This window comes from Rhipicephalus sanguineus, chromosome 4, assembly GCF_013339695.2.
Source record: "Rhipicephalus sanguineus isolate Rsan-2018 chromosome 4, BIME_Rsan_1.4, whole genome shotgun sequence".
In the NCBI taxonomy this organism is placed as follows: Eukaryota; Metazoa; Arthropoda; class Arachnida; order Ixodida; family Ixodidae; genus Rhipicephalus; species Rhipicephalus sanguineus.
Window position 1 is genome coordinate 144,423,674 of NC_051179.1, and position 21,017 is coordinate 144,444,690.

The 21,017-nt window shown below is 46.0% G+C and overlaps 1 protein-coding gene across 1 annotated transcript; it reads left to right on the top strand.

Annotated features, from left to right (window-relative positions):
• Positions 1 to 376: 376 nt before the first annotated feature.
• LOC119391673 (uncharacterized) lies at positions 377 to 4,205 on the top strand. Its single transcript, XM_037659338.1, has 2 exons — positions 377 to 565; positions 4,071 to 4,205. Exons 1-2 carry the CDS (start codon positions 377 to 379, stop codon positions 4,203 to 4,205), a joined length of 324 nt encoding a protein of 107 aa, XP_037515266.1.
• The last annotated feature ends 16,812 nt before the right edge of the window (positions 4,206 to 21,017 follow it).

Genomic DNA, 21,017 nt, shown 5'->3' on the forward strand with positions numbered 1-21,017 from the left:
TTTAAAACTGGCAGATGCATCTTCTTGTTATGACTGAAATTTGCTGCAGTAAGCGATGACAACGACAAAAAAAAAAAACTTATGTGATTTACGTAAAAGTGCATACTAAAGGAATCTCCTCCTGAGCAAAGTACATCCTGAGGTATGACGTCTGTAACAAAGCTTGCCTCGTCTGTTTGTTGTTCGCATGATGGCTTGCAAATTATGCGCGATGTTTGTTAAACAGATATACTGAACATGAAAACCATTTTCTTCGTAAGCATTACGTATAAATAACTAAAACAAACACATCTGACTTCCTCTTTCATGGGGTAAGAAGCGGTCTGCGTTGTGCTGACTCACCTTCGTACATCATTATGTGAGTATAAAGCGAAATATGGGCGGTGTTGTGCAGCGCCCTCGCATCTATCAGAAGACCAAGCCAACGATGCAGGAGATTACAACACTTGAAGACAACTATGTCCGATGCCTTGAGCTCCTCATTGGGGACGACAAGTTCTCAGCGGGAGACTCCTTCAGCATTGCAGACATCGCCGTGACGGCGCACCTTCCGATGGCGCTTGAGGTAATTCTCGTTGTGTCTCCATAAGCAGGGGCGTAGCGGGAATTTTAGGGGCATAGCTCCTCTTAGTCTAACCTTGTCACGTCTCCTTTGTCCGGCGTAAACGGATCTCCCGTACAGTACGTGATATGTATCGCCCTCTCCTCTCCTACGCTTCCCCCTCTTTCTCCTCTCCTACGGTCCCCCCCCCCCCCTATCTTGCCTCGCGTCGCAGCGGCGCCGACGCAGGCAGCGTCGCGGCAGCGTCTTCATTGAAAATACCGACCGCTCGCGCTGCACAACCGTTGACTGACCACCCCGTATATATAGGCACTGGATTTTGACCTCCAAGGTAGTGCGTGTGTGCGATTGCTCCTGTGCGTGATTAAACAATGAAAATTCACAGCGTACATGTAAAATTAAAGTGAGCTGCAAGTCGTCATAACTCTCATCGAACTTTTAGTATAAACGCGCCCGATCTCACGTCGGTGATGATGTACTGGGCAGAATTCACGGAAGATTCACGGTTTACCGATGAACCTCCGCAGCTTCGCCCACTCATCATCATTCACTCCGTGGATATGCTGTGATTTTTTTTCGGGGGGGGGGGGGGGGAGGGGTGTCATCCAACCTTTATGCTTGTATGTGTGCGTTTGTATATATACACATGCGAAATTCAAAAAATCTCGGCGGGTGGGCACTCCCCCCCCCCCCTTCCAACTCCCACTCTGCCCTTCGCTACGCCGACGTCCATGAGCTGCTTTGAAATTTACCTCTGATTTTAAGCGCCGGCTCACATTACGATGTGCGACTGTGAGACATTCAAAAACCAGCATTTAAGTGAAGTATTCTTCAGGTCGTCACAGAATAGTGAACATGTCTTATGCAAGCGGAGCGATAATTGCATATTTGAAGAACTGTTCTAACTGGCACCAGCGGAGTCTTGCCTCGTGTTATGAACTTCCTCGCAGAATGAGCAAGTACCGAATGCATATGTATAAATACTTATGCATCAATTTTCTTACTCTGCACTCGAACATGGAGTGGATTTTACAATCGCCTATCATTCCTAAGAGTATCACAAGTTTGGATTAATTCAGTATTTTGTTCTACCGTATTTTTTTGCAAAGCAGACTCCAAAATTACAATCGTGGGTGAGGTTAAACACTGATTTATCCTTTTTTACTTACTTTTACTTGTTTCTAGTTTGCCAGATATTATGGCAGTTGAAAACTCAATGACATCTCAATTTTACAGAGCCGAGTAAGTTTTAAATCAGTGGTAAAATCCTTCCAACGAAATGTGCAGATTTTCGGTCGTTCAGAAAACCTTTTGAAGGATGTAGTCATAATTGGCCGTACTCATAATTACAAATTCACACTGATTTCTTCAGTAGACAGTAAATTGTATCACTTCTATTTAGAGTGGGTATTTAGAGAGCACGGAGAGCACTCAACCAACGGTGACTGTTATATCTGCGTTTCGAAGGAGCTTGAAGCAGAAGCCCTACTGAGACGTTCGGTATGCCGTTCCAATAATTCTGTATGTCACCGTAAAATTAAGGAAATCTGCGGCAAATATACGGACTTTATATGGATTCCCTAGGAACACATCTCGAATTATTGAAACGGCATACGCTAAATTTCAGAAGGGTACTGGCATTTCAATCAGTTGTTCTGATTCTGCATTGCAAGAAATTGTTTAGTCGAACCGTTTTCCCAATTTCTCATAAATTATTATGTTACGAGCGTACGTACGCATTGTTTTCTCACGTTTATTGCCTGCAACAAAACAAGAACAACAACGGCGAGAGCCCACCGTTCAGCCGCAATTGGTCGCTGCGAAATGTGTTCGCATTTCGTAAATATTGCCAAAGTCCCCACAGTTTACGATACAACGTTCTGCATTGCTTCTGGTCGGCCCATGTGGTAGGTTCTTGTGCGGACACTATATGAGAGAGACAATGACAATACCGCGTCATTTCATCGATAACTACGAGAACGTGTAGTTGCCTGTCGCTGAATAAAGAAGCTGAATAAAGAAGTTGCCTGTCGCTGAATAAAGAAACAAAGAAAGAACGAAACCATAAGAAGCGGCGGCGCTCCTCACAGTGTGCTCACACTCAGGTTAATCCCTCACAACGTTTCATCAATTACCACAGAGCTTACAGACGAGGCCACCACTTCTCGGACTGTGGAACCCTAGTCCGTAAAAATATTTTTACAGTGCAGCTGTCATGGCCGAGTATCTTTGTGCTTTGCCTGCACTGAACGCGCGCTCTGACATGAGTATCGTGTCTTGGGCCGACTCTCGCCTTTTGGCTTCAGTTTTGCTACGCGGCGCTCCCTCGTAATTTATCCCTCCTCCATGGTTCTAGTTCATTCTAGTGCGGTCGCTCACACTGCTATGGCTTGTGGTATAGTGACATGTTTCCGACCGTTTGCATTGCCGCCAGTACAGCCTCCTAGCATTTTCACTCGATCATTCGTTCCGAGTCGCAGTATTGTCAATTCTTGCGCGTTGGCGCACTTTGGAAGCAACTGGTAGGAGTGTTTCGCCTGTCGCTGTTGCTAACCGAACTGCTCGAGCAGAGGATAAGCGCCGCCTACACCCGAATCCTGCTGTGCTTTATTTTCGAGTTAGGTAGTATCGTAGTCGCCAGTCATTTTACGTAAAAAAAAAAACTATTAGGCTTAAGCCTTAGTTGCCTCATGAAATGGGAAAAATCACCTTTGGTGTCTTCGAGATTTTGCGAGACATGAGGATACTTCAGGAGGCCACCATCGGCATCAATACGAATGAGGCAAAATACAAGTACTAACAATCGGGCAAAAGTCATGTGATACTCAAGTGAATGCTTATGTGCAATCGGCGTACCAAAACTCACATAACCTCAGTGCAACATGGCGGCACCAATGATGTTAGCATGTGACATCATCATGACGTCACAGATCGACATAATTTCTGAAGTCATAGAGAAGCCATGATGACGTCAAAAAATGCCTTTACCTGATGACGTAATCGAAAAACGTTTTCGCTTGGTCAAAAGGGGACCGATCACGGAGGCTATGAAAAACCATGTGAGGCGCAGGAAGCTTGTAACGTCGCCGATCCTAGAGGCAGTGCAAAACTACGTTAGGTTCAGAAAGCTTTCGGAGGCGGAGGGGGGACGAAGGATACATCCATTGAGAAGAAAAAGAAGAAAATGGCGCACGTCTTCGAGTCTTAGACGATTGCATAAGGGACCCTATGAGTTTTTGATGCTGTCATATCCCTACGTTTCTGCTAATAATCTTAAAACCTAATAAGGCCTAACATATGTGTAGCACACAGCGCACACATAGCAGTGCGGTTCCTCGTGTGAATTTTCCGTCAGGCTTCATTTATTGGGCTTCCGGTAGTACTGACTCTCAGGAATTCAATAGTAACGCCATCGCTTGCGGGCGGCTTTTCATGAGAATAATGAAACTTTGTAGATCATGCATTCTCGCTTAGAAGGTAATCTTTTAGTGATGTTTACACATTTCAGAGCTTCGTGGACCCTGCAAAGTTTCCGAAACTGGCAAGTTACTATGAACGTGTCAAGCGCGAGCAGCTTTACTTCGAAGAAATCTACAGGCCAGCTCTAAATGTCATCAAGGAGATGAAGGCCAGCTTGAAATAGCGTTTGGTGCACCAATAAAATATCTTCCTTTATATTCAGAGACTTTTTACGCCTGTGTTTACGAGGAACGTTTGGGTTCCATGTTGGTCTCATCAATCTGTGTGTTACTTTATCTGTGTTTCTTTCATAGCGGCCCTTATCTTCAAGGTGGGCAGAAGCCAAGGTGTCTAGGCTACATATGAAACAACCCAAAGATATTATTGACACCTCTTTAATCAATACAACGCATGGCGACCATTTCATTACCCAAATATCAGTGCCCGCATACGACAGTTTGTAATATTAAGTGCCTTAAGGTGCTACTAAGAATGGTTGTTCGCGTAATGTGTAGCCATGAAGGAGTTACAACTTGAGGCCAATAAAATATGTAAGGACATAGATATCAAGAGAAACAACAACGAAAAATGCATACGTTCTCTGGGGCTCAACATTGATATCTTATCCTAGTATCAGCAATGAAAGCAAAGAAACAAAACGTGTAGCAGCAGCAGCAGTCCTCATTACGCAGTCTCTGAACTCGTTCAGAACACGTCTTACATTGCCACCACTTGTGCCCTTCCCGCTCAAGCAATCTCACGGCGTAACTGTAATATCGAGTGCAGGTATTCAGAAGTATCAAAGGGAAGGCCTCGCATGTAGTGATTCCAGCTTCGCGTTCTTCTCATGTGCGTACAACGCTTTCACGCGATTTGTCATCGGCAGTTCGCAGTCGAGGCGTAATAAAGTTTCCTACAGTGTTGCCCTGACACATACGAGCACCGTTTGCGACACACCTACCAGCACTTACGAGCGAATCTTTACTACTAAAACTTCATCACACCAAAACTACGGTTCCTCTTTTACCTTTTCCACTATATTGAAAGGCCGTGTGAGCCATCCAGTTTCCGCTACATGATGCAAGGACGTCCAAATACAAAAGAAAATGGCAAAGAAGTTACCTGTATCAGAGCTCACGTTCTGCCGCCTGCGGCAACACTAGGAAGACTTGCAAACACCGTCATTTCATCATACTCTCTGAAGAGACCTGTCTCCATTAAAAACCACGCTAAAATCCTTACGTTGAGATATTTGTTCCGCTGGTTCAAGGATTGGTCATGATGTGTTTATAGGGGCTGCGTAATTCACTCAAAGCATCATCAGCTCAGATTTGGGGCATCATCATTTTCCGCCTATTTTGGCTGTCATGAATGGCGCCAACAAAATAAGCTGCTGCAGAGGCTGCGGCGGTTTTCCACGGCACCTCGACCAAAATATAATGCAAACACTGGGCTGAGAGTGGTGGTTGCGTCCGAACAGCAGCAGGGAGAGCTGGACAGGCGCAGGCAGCGTTTCAGCAAAGACAGGCCAGGCAGCTCCATCTCGTGCCTCGTGTAGGGCTCGCGATGTGGCTGCAGCGCTGGGCCTTCACTACAAAACATATACACTCGTGCTGATAATATGCGGATTGGAGAACGCTCCGCAAGAACAGTACTTCTCGGCAATTATCACTCACAACACCAAACATTCAAATGCATTCAGATGTTTGCGTTGCCAGGTGCGTACTTTTTTACGGCTGGTGTGCACTCAAGGCAGCTGGAAAGAAGATGCTAAACTTATGCTGCGTGAATTAGCAACTGTATTGTTGCGTTCACAAGCAATATGCGAACAGTTTTTGTACACTTGATTTGTTACTAATCACCTTATATCGATCTTTCTTAAGTTATTGAACCCATTGCATTTATTAAATAATATCAGCAATTCTTTCTGTATTGCTTCAGCGATAAGATATAGCAATAAATATTTTATAATTATAAACAGTTAAAACCATGCTTTTAAACAAACAGGGAACCTTCCTTCTGATGTATTTTGTGATGGTGGCTGTAGGAGTATAGACTCCTGCAATTGTTTCGTCATTACGGACACGAAGATTTTTACGCGAGCTACTCCACCAACAACACAGTGAAACGCGCTCTGCGACCGTATACGAACACGTTCGAGTCGTTGCTGAGTACATCATGTAAGAAATTAAGGAAATTTCATATTGTGCATGCTTCGTCTAGACTAGCTATAGAACTAGAGAAATATTAGCAAAAGTATCTCTCCGAAATTTGTACAACTCATAAGCCGTCTCCGCACCTGACCGCTATTCAGGCCCGTAGCCAGGAATTTTTTCGAGAGGGGGGGGGGGCACGTCCTGAAAGCCTTGACTATTTGAGAGAAACGCCTATTTTCATGATTTATTTTCGATAAACACCACGTGTGATCAAAATTTCGGGGGGGGGGGCGGAGGTGGCTCTGGGCCCCCCCGCACTGGCTATAGGCCTGCCGCTCTAATTCTGCCTCTACTGTGCCGATTCAGTGTAACGTCCCCGACATCGTGCAGGTCCTCCACGTGTTTGAGTATTTTTAAATATAACATTTATCTTTCAACCAACGCCGTGCCGTTATTATTGGTTTTTAACCGCATTTTCACTCCCCAATAACTTCTGCGTTTTTCTTCTCTGTAGCATCCCTCTCTTCCGCCCACTCGCAATAAAATTCTAAAAACTCCACAGCACGAATATCATGGAACCCTTGTTTTCCGAGTAACGAGACTTGAAATATGTGCGCGTGGTTGTACTCTCCGGGGTGCCAATCATAAAAATGCAATAAAGTGATCTGTTCCGCGAGTTTCATGCAGCTTTTATCTTTCGAAGAGCCATGAAATGGTTTCACAATACGAAAAAAGTAAACAAAAAACAAGAAATATATATGCGCTCTGACATAAACAAAAAAAGATCGAGCGGGAATGTGAACAAAGTTCGAAGCGCCCATTTTTTGCGACTCTCGTTCTGAATATTTTCGCTCATTCAGATCACGCGAATACCTGTGCTCAGATTCAGCACATGCGTAATTTATGTCCGTTCATACTGAAGGCGCCTGCTGTTGCTCTATCGAATGGCAATGCCCTTAGCAACTCTGTTTTCAACACCTAACTTCACTGGGGAACGAACACCTCGCTATGTTTTGCGGTGTGATACAAGTGCGCAGTTTGAACAACTTTACTAATATACGTCATGCAAGGGCAAAGCAAACGTCGCTTTTGCTATTGCGCTGCCCTTTGGCCATTGCCGACTCATGTCATTTGTTGTCGATTCGGTGTCGAAGAAGGATCCCACTTGCGCTTCCTCTGGATCATGGCCGTCACATTGTACAATCTGGACAAGAGCCCACCATGCAACTTTGTGCGTTCACTGACCAAGCATTTGGGCGTTGACTTGAAGCTCAAGAATTTAGACTTTCCCAACAAGGAACATTTGAGCGAAGAATATCTGAAGGTATGCCGCAATTAGATTGCTTTTCGTACTTCAAGGATTAGGTACACACGCAGGGGTTTCAGCGCTCGATGTAGTATATCGTTTAACTACCATGCCCCACTACACAGCTTCGAAGCTAGAAGAACCATTGTTTTCAAAAATCAGACTGAATGTCCGCTAGGCCCTTTCTCACCACCAGACATTAAAGGTTATAGACTGTTAAAAACTAGGGCGCCCCGTGGTTGTGCCGTACGTGCATAACCTCTCCCATCGCCTCAAGAAGGTGGGCGGGAAGAGCGGCATTTCAGTTGTTTTTTTCGGCACCAGGCAAGCTCGCACGCATGTGCAGTCGTGTGAATGGGGCTGAGAAGGCTGGCTGTACAAACAAGCACGCCACAAAATTCATTGATTGCCTTGTTGGTGTGCTGTATAGGATCCCACTCACCTGTGGAATGTGCTATGTAGGCCAAACTGGCCGATGCATTAATGAAAGGCTGAGATAGCATCGCGCAGCTGTCAATATTCATTGGCGGGGGGTCGACATTTGGCATATCACTGCCGCAGGAGTTCCTGCACGCCTGGCTTTGAGGACACCGGTATCTTGCGCAGCTTTGCTGCTACGAAGCATACTGTATAAGTTTAAAAGCTGACAAGAGCGTGAGTACACCGTCACTGGCGTTGCATGCAAAAGAGATAGAGTATCTGAAGCGACATTGCAGATATCAGTGTTAGGAACGCCGTCTGCACCTTTTTGAACGTTGTGCGCATGTCTGTACAATTTCATCGTTTTTGTGTTAATAAATTCTCAGTTGATGTCTAGCGCCCGTCCTGTCTACGTGTGCCTTTCTCTTGTGCTCGTTCCACTGCGCTGTAAGATGGACAAGCGCCTACATTGAGCTTCTTACTTTTCTTCTCTGGATCCATGATCAGGATGTTGGCAGATTTCTATGCACCCTGCTGACACGAAAAAGAGCGCATTTATGACACCCGATGGACTATATCAGTTTAATGCTATGCCGTTTGGGCTGTGCAACGCTCCTGCAACTTTCGAAAGATTTATGGACTCGATTCTTCGAGGCCTCAAATGGGAGGCGTGTTTGCGCTATCTGGACGACGTCGTCATTGTTGGCCGCACCTTCGAAGAGCAAAACACCCGTTTTAGCCTCGTTCTAGACTGTGTCGAAAAGGCTGGCTTCGTTTTGAACTCCAAGAAATGCCGGTTTGGTGACCGATAGGCCTTGATCTTCGGTCATTTAGTTGAAAAAGATGGGGTCAGGCCCGACCCCCGAAACAATGAAGCAGTCAGCGCTTTTAAGCCACGCACGTCTGCAAAGGAACTCCGCAGCTTTCTCGGGCTATACTATTTCAAAGTTTTGTGTCGAGATTTGCGGACATTCCGTATCCTTGACCAGCCTCTTTCGAAAAGGCAGCCCATTCGAGTGAACATGTGAATGTGATGCTGGGTTCTCTCAACACAAATTTCTGCTGACATCAGAACCTCTTCTCTGTCACTTTGTTCTATGTGCTCCTACAGAAGCGCACAGTCACGCAAGCGAAACTGGCAACTGAGGCGTGCTTGTTCAGCGTCATAATAAAAGAGAGCATATCGTTGCCTATACGAGTCATCCTCTCAGCAAGGCTGAAAAAAGCTACAAAGTGGCAGAGCAAGTGTACTTGATGGCTGTATTTGCTGTTCAGAAGTTTCGTTGTTACCTTTATGGGAGTCTGTTCAGGACTGTAACAGACCATCATTCTCTATGCTGGCTCGTTACCCTCCCAAACCCTTCTGGCCGCCTTGCGCGCTGGGCATTGCGGCCCCAGGAATTTGACTTAATGTCTCGTACAAAAGTGGAAGACGTCATCTTGATGCTGATTGCCTTTCTCGCCTTCCATTGCCTACAACGGAAGATTACACGGACACCTTCGATGTCTGCTTTGCTACTGTTTCGTGCGCGCTCCCTGACGCCACCATATTCCAACGGAAATAGCACAATAATTGAACTTTAAACCTTTTGTTCGCCGATTCCCACAGTTCCAAGGGAAGTGGTCGCTTTTTGCTTCGCGATGGACTCTTATACAAGATAAATTACACTGAAAATGGTGCGTGGTATTTACTAGTTGTTCCCGAAAGTGTGCGATGCGACGTCCTCCGCATCATGTATGATGACCCGACGTCAGGCCATCTTGGATTCATCCGCACCTTGAATCGAATACAGGAGCGATTTTACTGGCCTAAAATGCGACAATGTACGAAGCAATGCGTCTCGAGCTGCGACAAGTGCCGACGTCACAAGCGACCTACAAGAGCTCCGTACAGCCTTCTTCATCCTGTAGCGCCTCCCACTACGCCTTTGAACAAGTTGGTATCGACCTACTAGGACCGTTTCCGCAGTCTTGCAGCAACAACCGATGGGCCACAATGTCTCGGTCACCTCACCAGGTATCCTGAAATCGGTGCACTGGCATCCTCAATCGCTGAGTCCGTCGTTTCCTTCCTCTCAAGCGACATCATTTTTCGCCATGTCCCACCTCGTGTAATCATCAGCAACCGTTTTAGCTAATTTTTCGCCGACATTGTGGAAGAATTTGTTCTTCTCTGCATTTCGAAGTTCCGCCATTCAACACCATATTATCCCCAGATGAACGACCGTGTCGAACATACAAACCGCACCCTAACCAATATGCTGGCTATGTATGTGTCATCGAATCACAAGAACTGGGATGAGATCTTGCCATTTATCACCTGTGCTTATATCACAGCGAAGCACGAAGCCATGGACTTCACTCCGCTCTACCTACACTACGCTCGACATCCACGCAGCTGCCTCGATACAATACTTCCATTTGCGCTTCATACGTACAACTCAGTTAGTGAAACATTGTGCCGTGCTGAAAAAGCCCGTCAAGCTGCCTGCTCGTGTGCGCGCATTCGCATTGGTTCGCATCGAGATAGGTGACTTTGTGTGGCTGTGGACACCCCCCCCTCCTCCCCAACGAATACGTGGTTTATGTCAAAAATGTTTATCCCAGTATGCAGGCTCGTTCGTTGTCGTAAATCGCTTGAGTGACTTGACCTACGTGGTGGCACGTTTGACGTCAGCCGGATGTTGGTCTAGCCGAAACCCGTAGGCGCATATCGCTCGTTTCAAGCAGTTCCATCCGGCATATCGTAAGTGGTTGACTCGCCCAGTGCGCTTCGTCTTGAACCGGCAAATGCTACGGTATGAGCTGGCCCATCGTATGAACCAAGGAAGAGAAAGAAGAAAGGTTAGTTGGTTTGGCCTATGGACGCCATCATCGCCGATCATTGCCTGACCTAAATAAACATAGTTAACGTCTATTTAACCGTAACAATATTTTAAATTGTATATATTCATTCAGTTACGCTGCCTTTTGTCTATGCCGAGATAAACATAAACGAGTGAAGGTGCCGGGCTTCTTGCGTGCCTCGTGTGTACTGTTTCGCGCTATGTTCCCTCAAACAACTGCTATTATGGCACCAAACGCCGCATGAAGTAACAAACACTGCATGTAGAAACCGAGGTTGCGATGCCTGCTGCTTCCTTGAGACCTCCTTCCTGACAAGCTTTATGCGGCAATCTAGGTCACGTAAACACAAGTTTATCGCGTTTTGACAGCTGCGCACAATGCATGCGGAGATATATTTGGCGGATAGTCACTGTACTCCGGTGTCTTATCGCACAGCCCTGACCTTTACTACATACTCTCCGTGCCACGTGACATCGCAATTTTCCAACACAATAAAACGTTACGTAGACCTCATTGGGGTAATTATCTCGCGTAAATCTAGAGCGTCTTATAGTGTGGTGCCAAAGACTTAGCAGGCCTATCGAAAACACAACAGAGGCGCATAAGTACGCCTTCAAGAAACGCTAAAAAAAGGAAGCCACGTCCTTCGCGCTACAACTCCGGCACTCTTACAACTTGAGCACTCTTCGCTGTACAGTGGCGGTCAAAATATTGCGGACCACGGGATCACGTGGCAGACAGCACCGAGGCGCCTTCTCACGGCTGCTTGCGATCCTTGTTTACCCTGCCGGCCTTCTCGTTCGCTCGCTTCAAGTGCACGCGCGCTGGAACGCCAGAGAAAGCGCAAGGTGCCGCTTTTGCAGTCGCCGCGGAAGCCCCAAACGATTTGCCTAAAAGCAAACTTTTCTACTTGGCGAAAACTTCGTCCTGGTCTAGACATATTTTTCGTCAGCATTCAAGATTCTGTTCTTCATTTTTTTAACCCATGTGGGTTTTTGTTGCAGGTTCGTTGCTACAAACCGGTCGATGCCAAGTTTTTTTCTTTCGTAGCGCATATCAACGGGCACAGGATAGTTGCACCGAGCACCACAACAAAAAAGTTGCAGCATGCATCAGTTCCGCGAACGGAAGCTGCTGGGTAATCTTATCACACATGTCCTTTTGAGACAAAATGACGCAAAGCGTATTTTCCACGCGGCGCAGCGTCTGGGAACAAAGCGCAGAGTGCGTCGGGCACCGAGCACTGCGAGTACAAGTTACCTATTTTCGTCACGATGTCATCGCTCGGTGCTTCCCCGGCCACTGCAGATGTGGCACTTTGCGATTTCTCTGGAGTTCCAGCGCGCGCGCACTTGAAGCGAGTGAACGAGCAGGCCGGCAGGTAAACAAGGATGCGCGTGCGCAGTGCGCCCGCTAGAGCTTCGCAAGCAGCCGTGAGAAGGAGTCTCAGTGCTGTCTGCCACGCGCTCCCGTGGTCCGCAATATTTTGACCGCCACTGTACATTACTGTACTGCCGCGATGCCTTACACCCTCTACAACATTTGCGGCAGCCCACCATACAGCCTGATCCGTATGCTGGCAAAGCGCATCGGCGTTGAGCTACAGCTGAATAACGTAAGCACCCTCAAGAACGAGCATCGGACTCCGGAGTACATAAAGGTAGGTCTGCAGTGTGTTTGAGCGAAGTTGTTGCTGCGAAAGGCGATCTAAATCCATGCTTGTTTTGTCATGACGGCCGTCATGAAGTGTGACGCGCTGTCGGCACACGTGTGTCTGTGTTTGACGAGGGCGCAGATGTTTTGGGGGATTGCAGACGCAGAAAAGAAGAAGCGATCGCTGTTTGCAGAACTTAGCATTTCACATGCAGGCAAGCCTCAATATCTCACGGTATATTACAGAAAAAACAACGAGAGAAATTAAATGTGACTTCAGAACAGGGCTGTGCAGAGATACTCAACAATGTATTCCAGAATTCAGGTATCGAAATACAGGCGCTGCAAGTCTAAAATACAGATACTGGGAAATATTTTTCTTTGACGTAAAGGGATATTTCGGAGATACATTTGAAAAAAGACGAAAAGAGTATCCCGGAATACATATACGGGAATACAGATACATATAGTGGAATACATTTTCTTTGGGGATGCTGATACTATAGAAAGGCATTTATAAATGCAGCATGATATTGTGAACATTGTTGCCGCGCACTTAAACTTGCAAGTAAAACAAATCACCCTATTCACTAACCAACACCAGTCAATAGAGAAAAAGTCTGCATTTATTTACACAGGAGATGTTTGGTTTCAACACAAGACTCGCTACCTCTCCAAATGGCTGGCGCCGGAAACAAATTAGGGCTGCTGCACCAGCCTTGAGAGATAGCTACTTTGCCGGCAAGGCTGACAATACTGCATCCGCGATTATGCCATCAGCGGCGTCAGGCGCTTTACCACGTGGGATATTCTGTGCGTTTGAACACCCTTCGCCAATCTGCCTTTGTCACCGATCTATGGCAGGCCTTTGCTTTGCTCAGCACAAGAAAAAAATACTTTCCTTTCCCCCTTAGCAAAGAGGCGTGATCATTTCTGAAAAAAGGTAACGCGATACCCGTGTCCAGCACGGTTTCGTGGTATAATGTGCAACTACGTTTTTCAAATGTATCGTGATACAGAAATACAGATACTCAATAGTATATCCGAGATACTATCGCGATACTCTTGTATCGCGATACTGCCTAACCTTGCTTCATAACATACTTGAATGTTTTTTTCCGCCGTGTAACATGATGGGCCAAGTGACAACTATAAATATTCACTGACCTTGGCTGATCTCATTGTATTTTTTTTGCGCATCGTTACTTGTTTCATGGTTTCCTAAATGTCGAAACAGACTGTTTTCATTGAAGCACACGGCGTGGAAGAATTATCACGTATCGATGTTTTTGCTACGCAACTGCGGCTCTGTTGCTTTTGCTAAGGATGTACTCTTAAAGCTGCGATGAAAAAAAGTGCTGTTTACAACGAGGGCGTTTCGATAACTATATCATTCTGCTTACTCAACACTACAGTACTGTGATCGCGAGAGTGTTTCAGGAGTTCACGTGATTTCCTCAACCAAAGTAGCCTTTGCTTGTGCGCAGAATGCCGAAGAAACGAAAAGATAAAATCAGACCGCGCTGTCACCACAGTTTTCATAATACAGGGAGTGATAATCATTACCTAGGCCACAGAAGCTTTCTTCACGATATCTGAGACGAAATATTTTTGTCGCCAGTACTACACTACACGCTTCATTAGAAAAGAGCCAGTGCGAACGCTTTCTATGCTACGTGAGCAGACTGGCTAGTCCTAGATATTCATGCAAATAATTCATGTAGTGTTACCTCGTAGATCCCTGAATTCATTCTGGAATTCTGTACGCCAGAATCCATGGTTTCATGAAATACAGGCAGGTCTGGAATACCATTTATTGGCTACGTTTACTTTGCGGTAACGGGCAATATTGTAGTTATCGATGTGATAATTTACACGCTCGCGTCTACGCGAAGCAGAGTATTTCGCGTTTGTGCCTGCGTTGTCACCTAACTTGAACAGCAGAATTTACCTATTGACACCAGCACTTTAAGGTCCGTGTACTTAACGAAATAGCGCACTGAGATTATTGTAATACAAACTTCATTTGTAATTTGGTGAGAACGTTACGCAAGAAAACTGATAGTATCGGATGTGCCTAAGACGAGTCGTAGGCCAAAGCGATCCTGTGTGGCTATATATTGCCGTTCATTTTATATCCACGTGTAATGTTCGCTAATGAGCTATCACTAATGTCACTTTCGCTGTATAACTTGCCCTAATTAAAGTTCACTGACTTAGCTTCACACTTTCGCAGAAAAGAATTTAGAGTCGCAATAACATTAACGCGAACCCCACAAAGACGAAGCGAACGTGCAGCTCGCGCAGCTCAATGAGACGCACGGGTGGTCATATGACTTTAGGTGCCTACGGTGTAAGGTATATACTCTTTAGGTGAGGACACTCGCGAGACGCGATTGACCAGATAAAGTAACAACGCTGAGCGCCCGTCGGTCCACTGACGGCAGCGGATACCTATCGGCGGGATGACGCAACTCCAAGACAAAAAAAGCGTTTCCGTAGCAACTGGCCATTCGCGCGAAATATGAATTGCCTCGTTACCGAACGGAGCTATGACACGCCAGCAACTAAACTTGGAAACGCATACCGCATTTTTCACGAACGAAAAATGCGACATGCGGCGGACGCCGGCGTTCCCGTCGACCACGTCTGTTGCTATAGCAACGGAACAGAAAGCATATTCACGACGTCAAGCTCCTGGCTGTCCGGAAGGCCCGTGAGAGGGCGGAGAGGCTCGGCCTCCCCATCCCGACGTGGGACTAGCCATGAGTTGGATGTGTAAACATCTCATACTCTTCCCTCCGGACCAAATAAATGTCTTTTCTCTCTCTCTCTTTAAGTTGCGTCTTTCCACCGATAGATATCGACTGCCGTAACCGGGCTAACAGACGCGCGCAGCTACTTTATCTGGTAGAACATGCTTTGCATACAAGCCTAGAAGTACCCCCAACTAAAGAGTATATCTCTTACACCGGGCTTCAGGCCGAGGAACCCAAATGCTGTTTTACTGCGATACCAATTATGTGGACACTCTCGGCGGATTTTTTCCGTCGTCTTCATGCCCGTATATGTATATGTATGTATTATGTATGTATGCACTTAACGCTGCACATTTTCACAGATTTTATGTCTGGTTGGGTTAATTAATTAATACTTTTAAAGGGCTCCAACCAAAAAAGATTCGGCAGATCCCACGCATTGTGGGAATCGATGTAATGCTAAGCAGCCAGCAAAGAGCTGCATACATCGCCTTGTTTGTCTTTGAGCCAAATGAAATCATTCATGCCATGGCATCTAGTCCACCATATATCGCATGTTTGCCATGCACGCATGCATCCACAATCCAGTGTACACCATGCCAATGAAACGCATATTCTGGTATGTAAATGCATGACTTGTCGCTTATGTTCATCACGCACTCGTGTCATGCCATACCAATTTTGGCATATATCACGTTAACAAAACGGCCGGAAGCGCACCATGACAGTGGCATGTAAATCATACCGTACATGACATGCATATTATGGTTTTTCATGTTACCACCTGTCACTAATGTTCATCATACAGTCACATCGCGCAATACCAGTTTTGGTGTATATCAAGCTATCGAAACGGCCGCGAGTGCACCATGAGTAGAGCATGTAAGTCATGACATACATGGCATGCATGTCATAGTTTTCATGTTACCACCTGCTATTCATGTTCTTCATACAGTCACATCGCGCAATACCAATTTTGGTGCATATAAACCTAGCGAAACGGCCAGGAATGCACCATGAGCGCGGCATGTAAAGCATGACATACATAACCTGTGTCATGATTTTCATGTTACCACCTCTCATTTACATTCGTCATGCAGTCGCGTCGCGCAATACCAATTTTGGTGTATACCAAGCTAGCGAAACGGCCGGGAATGTACCATGAGCGCGGCATGTAAAGCATGACATACATAACCTGCATGTCATGATTTCCATGTTACCACCTCTCATTTAGGTTCGTCATGCAATCGCGTCGCGCAGTACCAATTTTGGTGTATGCCAAGCAAGCGAAACGGCACGAGTGCGTCATGAGCATGACATGTAAATCATGTCGTGCATGTCATGCTTGTCATGATTTTCATGTTACCACGTCTCATTTACCTTCGTCATACAGTCGCTTCGCGCAATACCAATTTTCGTTACATCAAGCTAGCGAAGCGGCCGCGAATGCATCATGAGCATGGCAATTAAATCATGACATACATGACATGCATGTCATGGTTTTCATCTCACCAACTGTTATTCATGTTCTTCATACAGTCACATCGCGCAATACCAATTTTGGTGTATATCAATCTAGTGAAACGGCCGCTAGCGCATCATGAGCGTGATATGTAAATCAGGTCGTAGATGACATGCATGTCATGATTATCATGTTACCACGTCTCACTTACGTTCGTCATACAGTCGTGTCGCGTAACACCAATTTTGGTGTATATCACGCAAGCGAAACGGACGCGAATGCACCACGAGCGTGGCATGTAAATCATGACATACATGTCATGGATATCATGGTTTTCATGCTACCACCTGTTATTCAGGTTCTTCATAAAGTCACATCGCACAATACCAATTTTGGTGTATATCAATCTAGCGAAACGGCCGCGAGTGCGCCATGAGCGTGGCATGTAAATCATGTCATACATGGCATGCAAATCATGATTTTCATGCTACCACGTGTCAGTTATGTTCGTCATACAGAAATATCTCATCATACCAGTTTTCGTATGTATCCCTTCATTTAAACGGCCGCGAGAGCCTCGAGACCATGTCATGTAAATCATGCTGCACATGACATGCGCGTCATGATTTGCATGTTAGGACCTGTTATTATGTTCGTCATGAACTGTTGTTACGCCGTACCAATTTTGGTATATATGAAATTAACGGAACGGCCGCAAGAGCCCAAAGGCCGTGGAATGTAAATCATGCTGTTCATGACATGCGTCTCATGATTTTCATGATATGACCTGTCATTTATGTTCGTGATAAGGCCATGTTATGACACACCAATTTTGGTATACATCCGATTAACGAAACGGCCAGGAGAGCACAAAGTCGTAGGCGGCTAGATAGATAGATAGATAGATAGATAGATAGATAGATAGATAGATAGATAGATAGATAGATAGATAGATAGATAGATAGATAGATAGATAGATAGATAGATAGATAGATAGATAGATAGATAGATAGATAGATACGCTCAAAGTCGCAGAAGTTCGCTAAGAAATGCTTCGCATTTAAAAGGGGTATTTTTCTCGACGTTGCGGAATCAACTTGATTCCTTCTTCAGGGGGAGTGACTGCGGAACTGTCAAGATGCAATTTTTTACTTCGCTTACAAACCAGCTGGGAAGAAGGAGCAAAGGCGCGTCGTCTTCTTTGGTGGTGAGAGTGTTGAGGGGGTTGTGCTTGCTGCGGTTGCTGCGTGGGATTGATGGGCTGGGGGCGGCCGGGGACAGTTTAGTTCACTCGCGACTTTGCTTGCATTGGTTTTCTCGCTGTAGTTAGTCCGTGAATGTATACTGACTACAGATTTCCCTGGCAACGGTTCAAGTTGCCTTCGGTGTTTTGATGAACCACGACACCAGTAAAAGCCGATTTAGTTGCGACGCATCTCTTGCTCGGGGGTGTGTAAGGCGGCGTGGTAATCCGCACGCGCCGTGGTGTCCGCACTCACACTACGCATGCGCACCTCTCCTCCTTCCCTCTCTCCGACAGCTGCGCGTTACTCTCTCCACTTCTCTACCAGCACCTGCTTGCGCTTCTCTTGCGTTCTCGCTTTTGCTTTCGCGGCGCATGCGCTACTCTCTGCGCTACTCTTCTCATCTAAGCGGTTAGAGCGCAGCGCGCGTTCAGTGCAGCGCTTGCTTTGGTTGACTCCGCTTCACTCCATCGGTGCTTCCGATGAAGTGTGATGGAAGCAACAGTCCCGTCAGTGAGTGGGCTGACGCAAGCACGCGTCAGCATCAGCCCAATTGCGTCCACTCAAGACAAAGCTGAGAAGCGCAGGGCAGCGAACTACCATTCACGGCACATGCATTGATCACGTCTTCACCAATTTTAAGATCCACCCACTGTACCAAGATCCCCTCACGGTTCACTTCAGTGACCACAAAGTCATCCTCATCAAAGCAAAGTGCACACCTCAAGTACTAGGCGCTGCTGTGTGCGCATGCAGTGTGCGCCGGTGTTTTCCACAGCAAAATCACTGTTAATGGGCAATGAGAGACGGAAGAAAGATTAGACACAGAGACCAGCAGTCCGCTTTTAGTTAACGTACACGCTGCGAATCTTTATTGTTCAACTACGCACAAGCTGAATCTACCACCGGCACTACATTGCTGGTCAAGATCCAGTGCCTATATATACGCGGTGGCCGGTAAACGGTGCTGCTGCCCGAGCAGTCGGTTTTTAAAGACGATAGTCTTTCTTGGGGCAACTTAAACGCAGAAATTTTGGCTTGTCTGTCTGTATGTTTGTCTGTCACACGATTCAGCCACGCAGCCATAGCTCAACCACTTGCTGAACGCCCAGCCATCTTGAACTGGTAGCAGAGTTCATACTTGTGAGCATTTTCGATCAAAAGCAAATATTACGCATATCTGAGGCGCAACATCAACACGTAAGTATTACACTCTAAGCCAAAAGAGAGGAACGGGGGTATAGGGGTTCCTCCTTTGAGGGAGCAAGTGCTTTGCCACTCCCATTACTCTCCTAAAAGGAGCAACGGCAAGGGGACGAACCGTTGCTCTCCTTGAGGACCAACTGTTACTCCTTTCTGATGCTCCTCAAGGGAGCAACGGATGCTCCTTCCCGTTACTCCTTAGTTTCTTCTTGGGCCAAAAAAAAAAAAAAATTCGTTTTTGATTGACTTCTAGAGCACATTGAGGTTTATACACATATTTGTTTGGATGTACAAATTATACACAGACATCTCGTTCAGAAAGAAATTTCAGAAAATTTGCAACAAACACACAGGATTCGAACTCGCGACTACTTAATCACCATGCGCGCACGCTAACCACTGCGCCACCAAACGCTACGGCGCCGTCTGAAAGGAAACGGGGTTATGTAGGTACCGACGGGTCGTTGCGCGTTCTGACATGTTAGTGAAATGAGTATAGGCGTGCAGAACCAGTGGTGATGTTCGAAAGAGAATAGAAGGTAACAATGTATACATCTGAAAACTCAAGGCAATGAGTCTCTCACGAAAACACAGGCTTTGCCGTGCTCCCTTTGCGCTAGCTAAAAGGCCAGTTTTTTTTTCTTTTTTTCTTTTTTGCCCGGAGGTGTGTTTTCTTCTTCTTTATTATCATTGTTATTATTAATATCAATATTAATAATAATATTTTTTTGCGGAAGAGTCGCCTCATCTTTGAAAAGACAACACCGCCCGAGCTGATAACGTCCGTTTGCTCTGAGATTAAACACAAATTCAAACTACCGGACCCGATTGCGATAACTGTCCTCCCGGCAAAATCAGCCAGTGACAAGGTAGAGATGAGGGGGTAGGGGAGGCAGCGGCGTTAGCTCGCTGTCAGTCTCGTTGTCAGCATAAAACCGAAAATAAGTCTATCAACTGTGTACTTCTCTCAACCGCTTGTTTGTCGCGAAGTATACACGGAGTCTCGCGAAGCTTCGCATTTTATTGCCACACTCTCGGGCTATATATTTAAGCCAACTGTTATACGCAAACACGCCATTTGACTTGCGACGACAACAGCTTCAGGTGCTGGCGTTCTAGTGCAACCATGCCTTTTATTGGGCGATTTTAGCTTGTATTGTGGGCTTTTAGCTTTACGTTACCGTGTTACGAGTTGCCGGAACGAATCTGCGCATCCGCGGGCCCTTACGGAACGTGAACTACTCTCCGGATTAGCTTTACGTTTACGGCCCTATCTCGAAAATCCACATTCGTTCGCGGCTACTCGCGATACCCGCTTTGCCGAGGCTCCAGCCGCCGAGTAAAAATAAGCCGAAGTGCGAGCGGTAATTGCGATCACTTTGTTTCAGCGGCTAGAGTCACTAGAGTGACCTAGAATTAGAATACCGAAGCGGTAAAAACGTGAGAAGCCTTGACATAAATACCCCGACAGGCTGGATAGGTGACGCCATCTAGCGGGAACAAGATGAAGCAGGCAAGCAAAAAATTGTTATTTCAGAAACATCGTGCGTTCCACTTCTGGTGTAAATGCCTTGCCGCGGCATTATTACGAATTAGTTACCTTTTCAATCATTTTTTTTCCTCTAAAACACTAGGCGAAAACAAACGTGTCCACGACTATGGTTGCACGAAGCGTCACAAGATGGCGACACCATCGTCGGATAACCCGGTATTCTACGCTAAAAACCCCTCGAGATATTTCTGCAGCGGTTATACAATCTTATATAAATTAAATTTAATTTAAATGCCGTTATCATCAACATTTCATGGTTTATTCAAACGTAAAGGTATCCGTTTACGTACGGGGAGGTAAAACCTTTCTAAAACATATGTGTTCCGGTAACACGGTAACATTAAAAAGTTTACGTACAAGCCAAATGTCCCTATTAGCGTGCGTATCTCTCTGT